This window comes from Hyperoodon ampullatus (assembly GCF_949752795.1).
Source record: "Hyperoodon ampullatus genome assembly, chromosome: 2".
NCBI lineage: Eukaryota > Metazoa > Chordata > Mammalia > Artiodactyla > Ziphiidae > Hyperoodon > Hyperoodon ampullatus.
In genome coordinates, this window is record NC_136915.1 from 118557832 (window position 1) to 118577115 (window position 19284).

The following is a 19284-nucleotide window of genomic DNA, read 5'->3' on the forward strand; positions in this document are numbered from 1 at the left end:
CTGTCCCTGGATCCTTGGTCATCTGGAAAAGCCCTCCACATATACACCAAGTCTACTGTGGGCAGGAGTCTCCTTGGAATGACTCTTGTTTCCTCCCAGTGGATGCAGAGGGAAGAATGTCAGAGCACAGGTAATACCTTGCAGGGCCAGCACCCTGGTTCTTCTGTCCCTGAACCTACCTGAGGCATGGACACAAGATCGATTAATGAAAAGGCTCAGTGGTCTATCCTGTTTCCAATCTCAAGTGGTTAGATGAGCTTACTTAATCAGCCCTTCATTCATTTTGATAACAGAATAATGATGCTTTATCTTTCCAGAGAAAGATCAGTCAGAAGATCTAGGTTTAGGTACTGACTCTACCATTTATAAGCTGAAGAAACTTGAGGAGAGTACTTACATGCTATGAGCTTAAACTTCCTAATTTGTGAAATGAAGATGATGACAACACTTACCTGATAAGACCATTGTGAGGATCAAAAGAGATCATACAGTTGAAAGTGCTTTGCCAATAATAAAGTGCTCTATGATTTACCATTTTCCCAAACTTCACAGTCTAGGTCTTAGTCAGAGAACTGACTACCCTGGCCCTCTGACCTGCTATGGGATTCACAGTACATTTCATGAAATGTGGCCCTTTATTACCTCCTGCTTTTCATTATTGAGCACATGTTTCATGTCTTATTTTATAACATGTTGATGGAGAGCAGAGGTCATTTATCATATCTATTCCCAATTTCCTACAGAATAGGTGATTGATAAATTCTTATTGATGGTGTAGAACCATCCCACCATTAGTAGAGCATGGGCTTGGGAGTCAGGACCTGCCACATGCACTCCCTCACCCGACCAGCCTCTCAGGTTGGTGCCATGGCAGGAGAGGAGAGGAAGGATCACAACTTGAGACCTGGGCTCTGGGTCTGGCTCCATCGTTTCTCATTGGTCTCCTCAACTGTGAACTGAGCATAATGCCACCCTGGTCATTATGAAGAGTAACCACTCACTGAATGCACATGGGAGGCTTTTACAAACTATAGAGAAAATATAAAGTGTTGTTCCCAAGGTGAAGACCATGGCTATGGAAGAAGAGCAAATGGTCCAGGTGGGGACTGAGCCCATATCATTAATGTGTCACACTAGCCGCCACAAGGGCACTCACCTGAGGAACCGAGGCTGCATCTGGACCATGGGATGAAGGTCTGAGAGCCATTGCTGACGGGGTTGCTCACGGTGCAGATGTAGATGTTGTTAGCATCCTGAGGGCCAAGGGTGAGATACAGGAGGTGGGAGTTCTTGGTGGGGCTCAGCAGGGGGGCACCCGCCTCCTCACTCCAGTTGTAAACTACATGGTCCCCCTTCTCCACCATGCAGGCCAGCATCAGGCTACAGTTCCCGTTCTCCTGGCTGGAGTTCAACACCTTAATTTCCGGAGTGGAGACCTGCTCTGTCAGGAGGAGGAGGAAGGGAGCCATCACTGAAATGAATCCTCTGGAATGCTGACTTAACCTTCTTGTTAGAAGAAAATGCAACCTAATGGCATCTTTCCCTCCCTGTGGATCTGCACTGTGATTTATTTCTGTGGGGACCTACAGCTTCGCACCATCCCTCTCTCATATGCCCCTCCCCCATACTCCTTTCCAGGATCACCTTGGGATAAAATAGAGAATAAAAAATTGTCTTTTAGTTCCCCCCAACCAGTACTGTTAGGGTTCCCCTTGCCTTTCTGTTGTTCCTCATCTAGGTTGCTCTCCTGTATTCTACCTGTGGAGTTTGCTGTCACCTAACTCCCCCATGGGTTTTAACTGTCCTTGGCTAAAGTATTACCTTCCAGATCTAAAAGAATGACTTTTTACTGGTGAGATTTCATCTATACTCTGTGTGTGTGTGTGTGTGTGTGTGTGTGTGTGTGTGTGTTATAGGAAGTGCTTTAGGGTGTCTGAAATTGGGATAGCCACAGGCCTCACCAACTTATCTCACTCTAATGTTGTGAAATAGACAAGGTAAAAGGGAAAGTCTTATTTATTTAGTACATACTATAGGATAGGCATAATACTAGAATTTCACATTCATAATATTTTTTAATCTTTTCAACAACTTTCTCAACAATTATGAACCTAGTTATAATTATTCCTATTTTATCGATGAGGAAACTGAGACCCAGAGAGGTGGAGTGTATTACATAATGTCACTCAGCTTCTAACAGCCAAACTGAGATCTGAAACTACATCTTTCTGACTCCAAGATCCAGACTCTTTGACTTGAGAAGAACACCATGGTTGCAGGAACCATATTTTCTAAGTTAAGAATTTGATCATAAAAGACAAGATGTGACAAAGGCAATGAACTGTTCTAGAAAATGCATGTGTAATCTTTGTGCTCATGGCAGTCTTGCCCCAGGAACACTATTGGAATGATCAGGACACCCTGATACCTGGTGGAGGGCTGTGGGAATTCTGCATACACTGTTTGGAGGGAAGGGAATGCTAGGGCCAGGGGAAGGGCAAGGAGGGTATTTCTGTCTCTCCTGTCAGTACCTGAGGATTTTAAAGAAATGTTGGCTGTTTGGGGCTCCCTGTCCCATCCTCAGAGATAAGAAACTCACTGTGAAGAAGCAGTGTAGCCCACATGGCTGCCAGGATCCCTGGGAATTCAAGGGAGCCTTGGAACTTAAGAGACAAACTCTGGGTGTGTTCAAGAGGAGCTGGCAGTTAAAGAAGTTCAAAAATGCACTGGCCTTAGATTTAGATGGACCTATGTTCTAGTTAAGTTCTGCAGCTAAACAATTTTATAATCAGAGCATTTGTTTAAATGAGAAAAATATGCCTCTTCCACCAGGTAGATGCAATCCTCTGCCAGGATGCGGGGCTTGGTGAGTGGTGTGTGGGCTGAATTTCAGCCCTCCTTCTCCCAGGACTCCTAGTGCAGTGAACCCACCTACGCAGATGTGGGTAGGAACGTGCAAACCACTTATCTCTAGATTTCAGTGTCCTCATCTATGAAAGCGAGGTTGAGCTTGATCAGTGGTATTTTTTAAATTAAAAAAAAACACCTTTTTTCAAATAAAATCTTATTTGTAAATTGAGACTCTTGGGGCTCCAGGCCCTCTTGCCCACAGGCAGCGGGACTGTAGGCAAGAGGGCCTGGAGCCCCAAGAAAATGGGGTTAAAGGTAACTTGTGCTAATCAGCTATCACTAACATGCAATTTGGACAGAAAAAAGATTTGTGGACTTCTAAAACTTCTTCCTGAAGGACGGTTTACCCCTGGACTGAGATGTCTTTCAAGTTGCTTCCAGCTCTGAATACCCATTGCTTCTGAGAGAGGCCTAAATTCTTAGGCAAGGAACTATCTCATCCCTCCAGTGGGGACTGGGGAAGCCACCATCATTACCATAGAGCTTCAGCTGCAGGCAAAATTGCTGGACTGAAACATTTTCCTCCAGGCTCATAAAGTACCAGCCCTCATCCTCCTTCCTGCTTTTCAGGATCCTCAGGCTCAGGTTTTCTGGATGAAACTCATAGCCATTCTCCAGATGATGTGGAGAGTCACCTTTCCGCAGATCCAGAGACACTATTTTCTTCTTGATGGTGTCTATGGGTGATTCTGCCATTGTGACAAGGATGTGGATACTCTTATTCATGCTCTTACTTATCCCATCAGATGTCAGGGGCAGCAGCACACTGCTTCCCAGCTGCCCAAGGATCATCACTGGGCAATTCATTGAGCCCTCACCTGCAGGAGGAAGGAGAATGAAGTCCCTTATTATGGAAGCCTTTGAGACTCACATCCTGTCTGTGGATCAGGAATAATAGACTGGACAATCTCCCTCTTCCTCTTGGCCAATCCCTGGGGTTGCCAGGTCCTTAGTAGTTTATAAGAACTGTCACGAGGATCCCACTATATTCTCAGTATTTCCCACTATATTCTCAGTATTCAAAAACTCCAGTGGAAATCTTAAAATCACTTATTATAGAGCTGTATAGACTAATTAGGACACTGGGTTTCTTCGATCTAGGAGGGAATTCTATCAACTCAGATTTATAGTTAAGGCACCTAAGGCATAGAGAAGTTAAATGACTTTGTTAAAGTCATATAACTAGTAACTGGATTAATTCCTCAGCCAGACTTCCCACCACCATTGGATATATAGCATGAAGCATGGAGAGTAACTGAAACTAATTCTGAGCTTGTGAGCCCAAGAGACCAAGATTACAGAAGCATCATTTCAGATGAGGAGGAAAGAGAAAAGTCTGAGGGATGTGGAGTCCAGGAGGAGATGAGCCTCATATTCAAACTGTGGAATCCTAACTCCCCCAAAAGCTAAGATATTTAACAATGTCAAGGGAAAGAAATTATTTTACTTCTCTTTTTCAAAAAAGCTGAGCCAACAACCAAAAAAAAAAAAAAAAACCCACAACCTCAGTTAATGACCCTGCTTCTCATTTCACTGAAAAAGGAGATGAAACAAAAGAGGACTTCCATTTGTTTCCACCACCAAGTCAACCTAACTACTTGGATGGATGGTCTCTGCTCCCAGATAAGGCTAGCCTCTTCCTTCATGGAGCACTCACTCACTTCAAGGCTTTCCTCCTGCAACTTCCCCCACCCCTTGTGTCATCAACTTTGTTATTGTTATGGTATGTTGTGGGTTATTTCTATTAACACACTACATACCAACATGTAATTTCCCTCATCTTAAAAACCCCTCCCCTGGGGCTGCCCTGGTGGCGCAGTGGTTGAGAGTCTGCCTGCCGATGCAGAGGACACGGGTTCGTGCCCCGGTCCGGGAAGATCCCACATGCCATGGAGCGGCTGGGCCCGTGAGCCATGGCCGCTGAGCCTGCGTGTCCAGAGCCTGTGCTTCTCAACGGGAGAGGCCACAATAGTGAAAGGCCCGCGTACCGCAAAAAACAAAACAAAACAAAAAAACCCTCCCCTGGTCCCAGGTCCATCCCCAGCCACCTCCCCATTTCTCTGTTTTCTTTTATCCCAAAGTCCCTTAATGTGTGTTTATACCTTCTGTCCCCATTTCCTGACTTATTTTTCCTTGTACCCACTCCAGACAGGCCTTCTCCTTACTACTCCTTGGAACCACTCTTGTCAAGGTCACTGTATATTCCATGATACTAAGTCACTTCTCCATCTTCATCCTTGCTTTCTCATCTTGCTTTCACTTGGCCTAGTTCACATTCCCCCTTTGAAACACTGCCTTCATTTGGCCTGGGGAACAACACACTCTCCTGGTTTTCTTCCTATTTCACTGGCTGCCCTTTCTCAGTCTCCTTGCCTGAAACCTTCTGCTCTTAAAGACCTCTAAGACTGGAGCATCCCAGGACTCAGTACTCAGACCTCTTCTCTTTCTCAGCCACACTTATCTAGTTGCATAGTTTGACATGTTTCTGGAATGCTTACAGAGATATATCTCTTACCCAAACCCTTCACAGTACTGCAAATTGCCTACACCGATTGGTATTGGTATTTGGAGGCCTAAAGGGCATCTCAAACTTAGCAAACGAACACTTGATTCTATAGCCCCTTCTATAAACAACATTACAATTCCTAGGCCAAAACACTGGAATCATCTTTGACTCCCTTCTTCCTCTGATACTCCACATTCAATCTATCAGCAATCCTGTTGACTCTGCCTTAAAAATATATCTGGCATCTCAGGACTTTCAACCACCATCATCACCAGCCTGGCCCTGTCATTGTCTTCCAACTTATCTCCCTGCGTCCATGCAATGGACAGCGTAACCTTTTAAAACTATATCAGATTTTGTCTCTCTCCTGCTTTTAATTTTCCAGGGCTTTCTAAGCACCCATAGAATAAAATCTATAGTCCCTATTATTGCTTCAAAGACTGAATAACCCAATTCCTGGTACCTCTCCAACTCCATCTCCTGTCCTCACTGCACTATGGCCACACTGGCTTTGGCTGGTCTGTAACTCATCCAGAACATTCTCATCTCAGAGCTTTTGCATTTGCTGTTCTCTCTCTCTCTTTCTGGCAATCTCTTCCCTTACATATCTAAAGAGCTCATTCCCTCATTTTATTTTAGATTTCTGCTCAAAAAATCATCTTCTCTGAGAGACCTGCTCTGACTATCCTATCTATCCTATCCTATCCTATCCCTTCTTGTTGTGCTTATCACTGTCTGATGTTATACTGTATATATTATTCATTTTATTTTTTAACACTAGAATGCCAACTTCTCAAGAGGAAGAATTTGATTTTGTTCACTGTTTTGTTCCTAGGACTCACAACTGTGGTTGGCACATAGTAGGCTTTAAATAAATATCTGTTCAATTTATGAATGCTGAAAGCCATGTTACCTGACTAAACCTCTCTTATTTAGCTCTGCCCAATAGGTGACTGAACTTAATAATTGAACTTAACCATAAGCTAATGTTCATAAAAGAAGGAGCGCATGAGTCAGAGAGAGCACAAATTGTTCTAGTTGATACGAAAGTCAGAAGAGTACAATAAAACTGTCTGCCTAAGTAATGCAGCCACCTAGAAAAGACACAATAACTAGTGGTTAAGATGGTTGTTGGAAATTTGGGCAAACTGATTCAAATGTTCTTGATACCAACATGCTCTGAGATCCTGTAAAGGGCCCAGCTGATATCAGACTAGAGATTCAGAGGTTAGGAAAAAAGAAAAATCAGGATTTGAGTGGTTGACACATAGTATTTTTTTTCTTTTGCCATGCATGCCACGTAGCTTGCAGGATCTTAGTTCCCCAACCAGGGATTGAACCCTGGGCCCCGGTAATGAAAGCCCCGAGTTCTAACCACTGGACTGCCAAGGAATTCCTGACACTTATAATTATTAAGGAATAGTGAGAAAGACAATTAGGCATTTGCTCTTTTACATATTGCCAGTACATCAACTCTTGAAACAGAGTGCTCTCCCTTGTTGCTTAATTGATTCGATAAGGACTGCTGTTCATGGTGCTGGTGTTGCTGTTTTTATAAAGATAAACTGGAGGGCATGTTGGAATTCCTTCCAGCCACACTTATGGATGCCTGACTGTCCAGATAATGTGGTACGTACAGTACCCAAGAGAGTAACCTCTTGAATCCTGAACTTAAACTTCTACCAATAAAGGGATGACAGAAAACTAGAACCATCCATGCAAGGAGAAACGTCATGTGGTACATGGGCCCCCTGAAATTGTGTACAAAAGTGGTATAAATAAGCATATGTACATTTTTCTGGGAGCATAGCCATAAATGTCATCTCTCAAAGGAGTCTGGGCTTCAAATCAAGGTTGAGAATTGCCATCATACTGTTGATTTTTTTGGATCAATTTTAATATGGAGAAAAAAGAAATGGAAATTATACCCATTCCTAGACCATAAGTCTCCACCCTGCTGTGTCTCCTGTGTGCCCCTTCCTTCCGCCCATGTAACCCAACAAACTCTTTACACCATGGTTGTTTTCAAAACTTGGAATTGGAAGGGAGTCAGGGGGAAGAGGAAATAGAGGATGGGGCAGGGAGTAGCCAAAAAAAAAAAAAAAAAAGAAATCAAAGAAAAAAATTTTTTGAAAAAAGAAAAGAAGAGGGTAAAGAGGGAAAGAAAGAGAGGGCAGATGAGAAGAAAAGCCTGAGTGGTTTAGGCAGACTCAGTCACGGGGAGTGGAATCAAAACTTCATCAGGAAGAGACCCTCACACGCTACAACCCACATAAAGAATGATGATGTGACAACTAAGCGTGTGAGTGGCCAGGTCTGCAGTGGGTAAGTGAACTCATTGCCACCTAAGCAAGAGTGGAAAAATAAGTGGGGACTTTAAAGTGGTTCATAAAACCATTCAAGTAGAGTCCCAGCTCCTGAAACATCCTACTGCTTGATGAGTGTTTTCCAACAGGTCTGTGATTCAGTCAGCCCCTGGTTACTAAGAGAGTCTGGAGGAAACATTTGTAGCTGTTAACACCAACTCACTTTCCTTCCAGGGCAATTCTACTTAGAAAGTAGAGTGATTCACATGGGCCCGTGGATATTTTCCTGAAATCAGTAGCATTTAGCCAAACCTTTCACAAAATGGGATTCTACCTAATGATAACATTATTTTTTGCCCAGCCCTGATACTGGGCATCTTGCTACAGCATTTCTTTCAGGTAGGATTCAGAGCGCTCACAGTTCTTATGGAAAATCTAGGCTTACAAAGAAAAGATAATGTGTCTTTAATAAGTCTCCTTTTAAAACTGAAGTCCTATCAGCTGTTCTCCTAGTCCCATTCCTTGACGCTGCTGGGTCTTTCTATCTTAGAATATTTGCCCTCACCATTCCCCAGCCTGAAAGCCTGTTACTGCACTTTATTTGCCGGGTTAACTCCTTCTGTCCTTCAGGCCTCTGCCCTTGACCTTGGCTTAGATTCGGTTTCTCTGCCATGTGCTTCCAGTGCACTTTGCATCTCTCCTTTCATATCACTCAACACACTTTTAACTCTGGTTCAATGCTTGTCATCCTTATTCAGTTATAAGTTTCCAAGAGTAGGGACTGTGTCTGTTTTGTTCACTGCTGTAATCTTAATACCCACCTGGGACATGGTAGGAACTCAATAAATCCTTTTTGCCTGAGAGAATGAAAAAACTGAATGAGATGAATGAATGAATGAACAAATGACAAAACAGAGTCTAATTTCTTCTCTCTCCAAAATCTGAATGTACTCTCCTTTATCTTTATACCATCCATAAGAGTTGTTTATGTAGGGAGATGAAGGAGACACCTATCCCTATTTGCCAGGTGAGGAGCTAGAAGCAAATGCCTTAGCTATGAAACCTCTGTTTCAGGTACAACAGGCCACTTACAGTTCCCCCTGCAAACTCACAGCACTTTACCTCTGCTTCTGTGCCTTCATCTAGAGTACTCTTTTCAAGTTATATAAAAATCCAACCTACCTGATGTATATATTTAAAAAGACATGCAAGAAACTGGTAACAGTAGGGAGGGGTATAGAAGGGAGATTTGTCTCCATTCTGTACCCTTTTACACTGTTGAAGTTTTATAGACATACATGTGATACTCTTCCAATAAACAAACTAGTTAACAAAAAATTAAATGAAAGCTACATGATGAAAGATGTTTCTATCCACTTTTCAAATTCCAGATCAAATAGCTCCATATGCCTTGTACTTCCTTCTTTGATTTTGTCAACTTCTCTCACCTTTTGAAAATTCTTATACTTCATTTCAGTTCAATTAAAATCAACTCATATGCTTCAATTATAGACAGCATATTCTAAGTTTTACCATGGGACCTGGAAACAAATTTTAGGATTCTCCTCCTCCCTAAACATAAGCTTATCGAGTTTCATTCATTCAGGCCTCTGGAGTCAGGCTGGGTGATTAAAGAGAAATTGCTAACTACTCTATGCCTCTTTTTCCTCTTTTATAAAATCATAAAGTAACAATAACTACACATATCTCATAGGGTTGGTATGATAATTAAATTAATAATACACATAAAGCACTTACAACAGTGTTTGGTATACAGCAAGGATTCTGTACATACTATCATTATTCATTCAACAAACATTCATGGAAGGGCTCTCATGTACCAGATACTGTGTCAAGTGCTAGGCAGAGGCTGTGGTTGTTCATTTTAATTCCCCCACACCTCACATAGTGCTAGCCACATCGTGTGTCCTTAGTAGACCGTTGCTGAATGGGATTGTTCAAAGGCAATCTACGGATAAAACCAAATAGCCTTGAGGTTCTGATTTCCAGTCCAACACTGGAGACAGTGAAGGTAGTGGCATTATATCACAGTATTAAAGCTTTTGAGAGATGAAAGTGCCTAGATCTGCATCTCGGGGTACAACGGGCCAGTGAACAACAAGGTTGGGCCAAGTCTAGGTTGCCCCCACTTGTCCCTCACCTCTCCCCTCATGTGTGTGAAGGAGGTGAGGAAGACCTGAATGAAGGGATAAAAAGTCCCACTGGGGTAGATTCATCAGTTGTAAGAGATGCACCACTCAGGTGGGGGATGTTGATAATGGAGGAGGCTGTGCATGTGTGGAGGTAGTTGGAAATCTCTGTACCTTCTGCTCAGTTTTGCTGTGAACCCAAAACAGCTCTAAAAAAATGTAGTCTATTAAAAATGTATCATTGGGGGAAATGGAAAATTCACTTTATTGGGTGGAGGGACATGTGGACTTTTTGATTTTTACAGTTTTGACTGGGAATTGTAAGTCGAGCTGAGTAGAGATGGGAAAGGGAGTGGGTACTGATTTTACAAGAATGGGGTTTCTTGGTTGGGTGAATCTGTCATGAATGACCTGTCCCATTTGCAAAGCATTTCCATCTGGGTTTCATTGGGGTTTCACAAAAGGGTGCCTATTTTAAAATAAAAACACTAAAATTTTTGTACATATTTCAGAGAAGACAAAGGCAAGGAAGGGAGACACTACCGATTGGGTAGACATGTCTGTGGGGCTGGGCTGTTTCTTACTGACCAGTGACCTCCAAAGCTTTCTGTGCAACAGCTGTCAGCAGAACCCGAAATACCAGGGCCAGACTGGCCAGGAGGCAAGCCAGCACAGAGATAGAAAATTCCAGCTCACTGTTCAAACCCATCACGCCTGATAGTCACTAAGAAAATTCCAAAATTGGTGGAGTCACAAATGGGGTGCACCTAGGAAAGTTTGACTCTCCCTGTGATGGCTTAAAGTGGTTCCGTTTGGCTTTCTGAGCCCTCAGTTCAATTATTGCTCTCTGAGACCTTGGGTAGCAAGAGCCATGGGTCTGCCTGATTCTGAGGAAAAGTGGGGCCAAGGAAGTGCTATTCATCTGGGAATCTGGCAAAAGACAGATCCCAAGTGCAGCCCCTCTGACAATCGTAGCATATCTCTGGGCTTCTCCTGGAAAAGTCCATAATGGATTTGTGGTCTTGAAAACCCCAAGAACAGAACATCCGGAGCCTCAGGAAGTCCCCCCTTCCTTAATGACACTTCCACTCCAGACTGCTTCCCACAGTCCCAAGGCATTTAAGCAGAAAGGAGATTCTCACCCACTCCATAGTGAGCCCAAAGTCTGCCCCTTGCTTGGCTTTTTCTTTCTCAAACACCTTTTCTCATAGCTCAGCTATTACTAAACAGAGAATACCAGCAAACCAGAAAGACAGGAGCAGAGCCCAGCTCCAAACACTTTGTCTTGTGTCTGGCCCTACACTGGAGCTGTCCTGACCCTGAGCATTTCCAATTTGCATTTCTCACTTACTGTAACCAGCCCTGGGTTCCCAAAATCCTGGCCTCTCCCCCTCTTGCTGCCTTGGAGCCTTCTCTTCCAGGAAAGTAGCCACCAGTATGACCACACTGTGGCCACTATCTGTTCTCAACCAGTGCCTGGGGTTTTCACTTCTACCCTCTCTTCCCACTACAGCCCTTTCATGTAGGTGGAGCATGTTTTTCGTTTGTCTGCTTGCGTATGTGAGGATCCCATCCAGGACAGGGTTGTAGGAGTAATATTCTCCCAGAGCTCCATCCCTACAGCTCATTCCCTTAGCCTGGGTCTCTGCCAGAAGGATACTCATACAAAACCAACCACTCAGCCAGGGCTTTGACTGGAGCCTCTCACCCAGAGAGGCTGGTCTAGAATGTGACCAGTGCCTTTGGCTCAGAGCTCCTGGTTTCCTTGGAAACTAGGACTGGTGGGACTTAGCCTCAGAAGCCAGGAGCCCAGTAACTCACAATGTTCCTTCCTCTTTAAAAGAGGCAGGAAGAACTCAGAGTCAGTCTCTGAGGAAGAGGCAGCCGAAAAACAACCCGTCACCCCTGCATCTTCTCTCCATCCATGGGTTACAGCTGATTCCTGGCAGGTAATCATGCGACCCAAGCCCTCAGACAGATGAGCACTCACCTGTTCTGCAGCTCAGCTCAAAAGCTAGGGAGAAAAACAGCAGGACGTTCAAGGAGAGGAGCCCCTTGGGATCCATCAGCCAGTGAGGAGAGGGAAGGGAGCCTGGTAAGGAGCCCGGCAGCTGCTCGCAGACGCCACGGCAGAGTGAGCTCTTTGTCAGACAAGTGCTGCCTCTACTGTCTAGTTTATGCATCAGGAACCAGTAGGCTTCCTGTCTCACTGGGACTTTTTCTGCCTGTGCCTCGAGGATTGCTCATCTCCTTTCAGGCTTTAAGTCACTCTGCTGTTCCCAAGAAGTCAAAGTCAGGTGCTTAGACTGCAAGAGCTGAGAAGGGAGCTGTGTAGTCACCTCGGTCAAACCCCAGCCTTGGGCAGAAATGTGCTCCCCCCTCCCTTTCTTAGCTGTCTTCTGGAAAGGGATGTCAAGACTCTCTGGGCGGTTCTGTCTGGTAAATCTTTTTTTTTTTTTTTTTTTTTTACATCTTTATTGGAGTAAAATTTCTTTACAATGGTGTATTAGTTTCTGCTTTATAACAAAGTGAATCAGTTATACATATACATATGTTCCATATCTCTTTGCTCTTGCGTCTCCCTCCCTCCCACCCTCCCTATCCCACCCCTGTAGGTGGTCACAAAGCACCGAGCTGATCTCCCTGTGCTATGTGGCTGCTTCCCACTAGCTATCTATTTTACGTTTGGTAGTGTATATATGTCCATGCCACTCTCTCACTTTGTCACAGCTTACCCTTCCCCCTCCCCATATCCTCAAGTCCATTCTCTAGTAGGCCTGTGTCTTTATTCCTGTCTTACCCTTAGGTTCTTCATGACATTGTTTTCCCTTAAATTCCATATATATGTGTTAGCATACGGTATTTGTCTTTCTCTTTCTGACTTAACTTCACTCTGTATGAAAGACTCTAGGTCCATCCACCTCATTACAAATAGCTCAATTTCGTTTTTTTTATGGCTGAGTAATATTCCATTGTATATATGTGCCACATCTTCTTTATCCATTCATCCGATGATGGACACTTAGGTTGTTTCCATCTCCTGGCTATTGTAAGTAGAGCTGCAATGAACATTTTGGTACATTACTCTTATTATACAAATAAAAAGATGTAGTCGTGTCAGGCCACCCCAAATTTGGATGTGTTAGTTCAAAGTTGAACTTGGATGACTGACCTTTAATGAGCTGATGGACCTTTTACTTCTGATTTGTTCCATAATTTCAGAGAACACTTCTCCATGCAGTCAGGTCCTGGTGCCAAAGTCACAGAGAGATGGGGGTGGGCAAGGGTGGGTCAGCTGACAGAAACCCAATTTCTCTGCTGGGTACTTGTGGTAGAATTTAGTGAGCCCTGTGCTGTGTTTGGAGGGGCCACCTTATTTTAGAATTTGTAACTAATTTTTTGTTGAGGAGAAGGGACTAGAGTTGACAGAAGAAAGATCTTGTGCTTTTCCATAAGTTAAGCTATAAATATGAAACATGGGAAAGATGCTATTATTGGCTCACAAGGAAACTGAAAGGCCATTTTAACAGGTATTTTTAAAGTCCATTTTAACAGGTCAAAGGCACTTTCCAATGGGCCTCCCTAAGAGGACAAGGGTAATAAGAACTGGTGATATATGTGAAAGTGCTCTTTATTCTCGTCACCCCACCACACACAAACACCTGACATCCAACTTTCCTCCCCACAGCACTACCCAGTGGTGTGCTGGAGCCAGCATGTACCAACTCATGAGAGCCAATTGTTAAATTATCAGAAATCTTATGAGCTGGTTATTGATAAACATTACATTATTAAAAACTGAATTATATAAACTTACAATTAAATAACTTATATCAAAAACTAAGGGAATAAAAACTCATTACTTCTTATATTTTTACATTTTACTATTCCCTATGCTCTTGAGAACATTTACATCTATTGTATCTCTGTGGTGGAAATAAAACATCATATCACTGTGAAATGCATAAAAAATTGAGGAAATATTCTCTAGTACTTAAAAACTATCATCTTATTCAGCATAAAGTCAGTAGTGTCGCTGAAGAGCAAGTGAGGTCACAATATATGTCTTCAAAATGGTTCCACATTTATTTAACTTTAAAAAATGAACTGCAAGCAAGAATTGAGAGTGGAGTAAAATATTTAAAGTGTTGAGGAAAATACCACCAACCTATAATTTTCTGTACCCTGTGAAATTACCCTTCAAAAGTGAAAGAGACATAAAGACTTTTTCAGACAAAAATGGAGGGAATTTGTTGCCAGTAGTTCTGACTTGTAAGAAATGTTAAAAGAAGTTCTTTATAGAGAAGGAAAATAATAAAGGTTAGAAACTCAGATCTACCAACATCAAAGCAAGGAAAGTTATCAGGATAAAGAAGGATGTTACATAATGACAAAGAGGTCAATTCTCCAAGAAGACATAACAACCCTTAACATGTACGTGCCTAACAACAGAGCTTCAAATATGTGCGACAAAACTGTTTGAACTACAAGGAGGAAGAGATAAATCCTCTGTCATAATTGGAGACTTCAACACCCCTCTATCAGAACTAGATGAATCCAACAGGCAGAAAATCAGTAAGGACATCATTGAACTCAATTCCACCACCAATCAACTGTATAAATGTACATCTATAGACTACTTCATTCAACGACAGAAGAACACACATTCTTCTCAAGCGCACATGGAACAGTCACCAACATAGACCACCTTTTGGGCCATAAAACACACCTTAACAAATTTAAAAGAATACAAGTCATACAATGCCTGCTCTTAGACCACAATGGAGTAAAACTGGAAATCAACAGAAAAAATGGAAAACTTCAATATATGTGGAGATTAGACAGCACACTTCTAAATAAGATAGGTTAAAGAAGAAATCCCAAGAGAAATTTTTGAATATTTTGAACAAAATGAAAATGAAAGCACTACTTATCAAAATGTGTGGGATAGCAATAGTAGTGCTTAGAAAGAAATTTATAGCATTGAATGCATGTATTAGAAAAGAATAAAGGACTAAAATCAGTCATTGAAGCTTCCACCTCATCAAACTAAAAAAAGAAGAGCATATTAAATCCAAAGTTAGCAGAAGAAAAGAAATAATAAAATTAGAACAGTAAGAAATGAAATTGAAAACAGGAAATCAATAGAGAAAATCAATGAAACCAAAATGTGGTTCTCTGAAAAAGTCAGCAAAATCGATAAAACTGTAGCCAGGCTAAATAAGGAAAAAAAAGATGATGCAAATTACTAGTATTAGAAATGAAAGAGGGGACATCACTACCAACCTCATAAACATTAAAAGGATAATAAAGAAATGCTATGAACATCTCCATGCCCACAAATTTGAAAATCTAAATGAAATGGACCAACTCCTTGAAAGACACAACCTACCAAAACTCACACAGGATGAAATAGACAATCTGAATAGGCCTACATCTATTAAATAAATTGAATCAATAATTAATTACCTTCCAAAGTAGAAAGCATCAGTTCCAGTTGGGCTTACTGGTGAATTCTACCAAACATTTAATGGAAGAAATCATACCAGTTCTCTAGAATCTCTTTCAGAAGATAGATGTAAAGGGATTTCTTCTGAACTCGTTATTTTCCATATTCTAACTCACTCTAATAACAAAACCAGACAAAGACTATACAAGGAAAGAAACCCCATGGACAAATAACTCTCATGTGCATAGGCAGAAAAATCCTCAACAAAATATTAGCAACTCCAATCCAACAATGTACAAAAAGAATTATATACTACAACAAAGTGGGATTTATCCCAGGTATGCAAGACTTGTTTAACATTTGAAAAACAATTAATCCATCATACCAACAGGATAAAGAAGAAGAATCACATGACCACATTAATAGACACAGAAAAATTATTTTTACAAAACTGAACAGTTTTTGTCTTCCCTCTGCAAAAATCTTTTATTTTTTTAACATCTTTATTGGAGTATAATTGCTTTACATTCTTGTGTTAGTTTCTGTGGTATAACAAAGTGAATCAGCTATACGAATACATATATCCCCATATCCCCTCCCTCTTGCGTCTCCCTCCCACTCTCCCTATCCCACCTCTCTAGGTGGACACAAAGCACCGAGCTGATCTCCCTGTGTTATGCAGCTGCTTCCCACTAGCTATCTATTTTTTATTTGGTAGTGTATATATGTCCATTCTACTCTCTCACTTTGTCCCAGCATACCCTTCCCCCACCCCATATCCTCAAGTCCATTCTCTATGTTTGCATCTTTATTCCTGTCCTGCCCCTAGGTTCCTCAGAACCATTTATTTTTATTCCATATATATGTGTTAGCATATAGTATTTGCTTTTCTCTTTCTGACTTACTTCACTCTGTATGACAGTCTCTAGGTCCATCCACCTCACTACAAATAACTCAATTTCGTTTCTTTTTATGGCTGAGTAATATTCCATTGTATATATGTGCCACATCTTCTTTATCCATTCATCTGTCAATGGACACTTAGGTTGCTTCCATGTCCTGGCTATTGTAAATAGTGCTGCAATGAACATTGTGGTACATGACTCTTTTAGAATTATGGTTTTCTCAGGCTTTATGCCCATTAGTGGGATTGCTGGGTCATATGGGAGTTCTAACTTTACTTTTTTACTTTTTTAAGGAACCTCCATACTGTTCTCTATAGTGGCTGTATCAATTTACATTCCCACCAACAGTGCAAGAGTGTTCCCTTTTCTCCACATTCTCTCCAGCATTTATTGTTTGTAATTTTTATGATATGGCCATTCTGACCACTGTGAGGTGATACCTCATTGTACATTTGATTTGCATTTCTCTAACGATTAGTGAAGTTGAGCATACTTTCATGTATTTGTTGGCAATCTTTATATTTTCTCTGGAGAAATGTCTATTTAAGTCTTCTGGCCATTTTTGGATTGGGTTGTTTGTTTTTTTTGATATTGAGCTGCATGAACTGCTTGTAAATTTTGGAGATTAATACTTTGTCAGTTGCTTCATTTGCAAATATTTCTCCCATTCTGAGGGTTGTCTTTTCATCCTATTTATGGTTTCCTTTGCAGTGCAAAAGCTTTTAAGTTTCATTAGGTCCCATTTGTTTATTTTTGTTTTTATTTCCATTTCTCTAGGAAGTGGGTCAACAAGGATCTTGCTGTGATTTATGTCATAGAGTGTTCTTCCTATGTTTTCCTCTAAGAGTTTTATAGTGTCTAGCCTTACATTTAGGTATTTAATCCATTTTGAGTTTATTTTTGTGTATGGTGTTAGGAAGTGTTCTAATTTCATTCTTTTACATGTAGCTGTCCAGTTTTCCCAGCATCACTTATTGAAGAGGCTGTCTTTGCTGCATTCTATATTCTTGCCTCTTTTATCAAAGATAAGGTGACCATATGTGTGTGGGTTTATCTCTGGGCTTTCTTTCCTGTTCCATTAATCTATATTTCTGTTTTTGTGCCAGTACCACACTGTCTTGATTACCATAGCTTTGTAGTATAGTCTGGATCAGGGAGCCTGATTCCTCTGGCTCCGTTTTTCTTTTCTCAAGATTGCTTTGACTATTCGGGGTCTTTTGTGTTTCCATACAAATTGTGAAATTTTTTTGTTCTAGGTCTGTGAAAAATGCCATAGGTAGTTTGATAGGGATTGCATTGAATCTGTAGATTGCTTTGAGTAGTAGAGTCATTTTCACAATGTTGATTCTTCCAATCCAAGAACATGGTATATCTCTTCATCTGTTTGTATCATATTTAATTTCTTTCATCAGTGTCTTATAGTTTTCTGCATACAGGTCTTTTGTCTCCTTAGGTAGGTTTATGCCTAGATATTCTTTCCATTACAATGGTAAATGGGAGTGTTTCCTTAATTTCTCTTTCAGGTCTTTCATCATTAGTGTATAGGAATGCAAGAGATTTCTGTGCATTAATTTTGTATCCTGCTACCTTACCAAATTCATTGATTAGCTCTAGTAGTTTTCTGGTAGCATCTTTAGGATTCTCTATGTATAGTATCATGTCATCTGCAAACAGTGACAGCTTTACTTCTTGTTTTCTGATTTGGACTCCTTTTATTTCTTTTTTATCTCTGATTGCTGTGGCTAAAGCTTCCAAAACTATGTTGAATAATACTGGTGAGAGTGGACATCCTTGTCTTGTTCCTGATCTTAGTGGAAATGGTTTCAGTTTTTCTCCATTGAAAATGATGTTGGCTGTGGGTTTGTCATATTATGTTGAGGTAAGTTCCCTCTATGCCTACTTTCTGGAGAGTTTTTATCGTTGTTGAATTCTGCCAAAAGCTTTTTATGCATCTACTGAGATTATCATATGGTTTTTATCCTTCAATTTTTTTAATATGGTGTATCACATTGATTGGTTGATTTGCATATACTGAGGAATCCTTGCTTTGCTGGGATAACCCCCCTTTGATCACGGTGTATGATCCTTTTAATGTGCTGCTGGATTCTGTTAGCTAGTATTTTGTTGAGGAGTTTTGCATCTGTGTTCATCAGTGATATTGGCCTGTAGTTTTCTTTCTTTGAGACATCTTTGTCTGGTTTTGGTATCAGGGTGATGGTGGCCTCGTAGACTGAGTCTGGGAGTATTCCTCCCTCTGTTATATTTTGGAAGAGTTTGAGAAGACAGGTGTTAGCTCTTCTCTAAATGTTTGATAGAATTCGCCTGTGAAGCCATCTGGTCCTGGGCTTTTGTTGTTGGAAGATTTTTAATCACAGCTTCAATTTCAGTGATTGTGATTGGTCTGTTTATATTTTCTATTTCTTCCTGGTTCAGTGCCTGAAGGTTGTGCTTTTCTAAAAATTTGTCCATTTCTTCCAGGTTGTCCATATTATTGGTATATAGTTTCTTGTAGTAATCTCTCATGATCCTTTGTATTTGTACAGTGTCAGTTGTTACTTCTTTTTCATTTCTAATTCTGTTGATTTGAGTCTTCTCCCTTTTTTCCTGATGAGTCTGGCTAACGGTTTCTCAATTTTGTTTATCTTTCAAAGAACCAGCTTTTAGTTTTATTGATCTTTGCTACTGTTTCCTTCATTTCTTTTTCATTTATTTCTGATCTGATCTTTATGATTTCTTTCCTTCTGCTAACTTTGGGGTTTTTTTTTTTGTTCTTCTTTCTCTAAATGCTTTAGGTGTAAGGTTAGGTTGTTTATTTGAGATGTTTCTTATTTCTTGAGGTAGGATTGTATTGCTATAAACTTCCCTCTTAGAACTGTTTTTGCTGGATCCCATAGGTTTTGGGCCATCGTGTTTTCATTGTCTTTTGTTTCTAGGTACTTTTTGATTTCCTCTTTGATTTCTTCAGTGATGTCTTGGTTATTTATTAGTTATTGTTTAGCCTCCATGCATTTGTATTTTTTACAGTTTTCTTTTCCTCTGATTGATACCTAGTCTCATA

The 19284-nt window shown here is 41.0% G+C and overlaps 1 protein-coding gene across 1 annotated transcript in view; it reads right to left on the reverse strand.

Annotated features, from left to right (window-relative positions):
- Window positions 1-11956, reverse strand: part of SLAMF1 (signaling lymphocytic activation molecule family member 1) — a gene marked incomplete at its 3' end in the record, with an annotated part of 32795 nt that extends 20839 nt beyond the window's left edge. The window contains exons 1-3 of the mRNA XM_079728498.1: window positions 11863-11956; window positions 3387-3728; window positions 1157-1441 (exon numbers count right to left, since the gene is read on the reverse strand). Of these exons, the coding sequence (XP_079584624.1) occupies window positions 1157-1441; window positions 3387-3728; window positions 11863-11938 (703 nt within the window). The 5' untranslated portion in view covers window positions 11939-11956. The remainder of the gene's footprint in view (window positions 1-1156; window positions 1442-3386; window positions 3729-11862) is intronic.
- Window positions 11957-19284: the final 7328 nt, after the last annotated feature.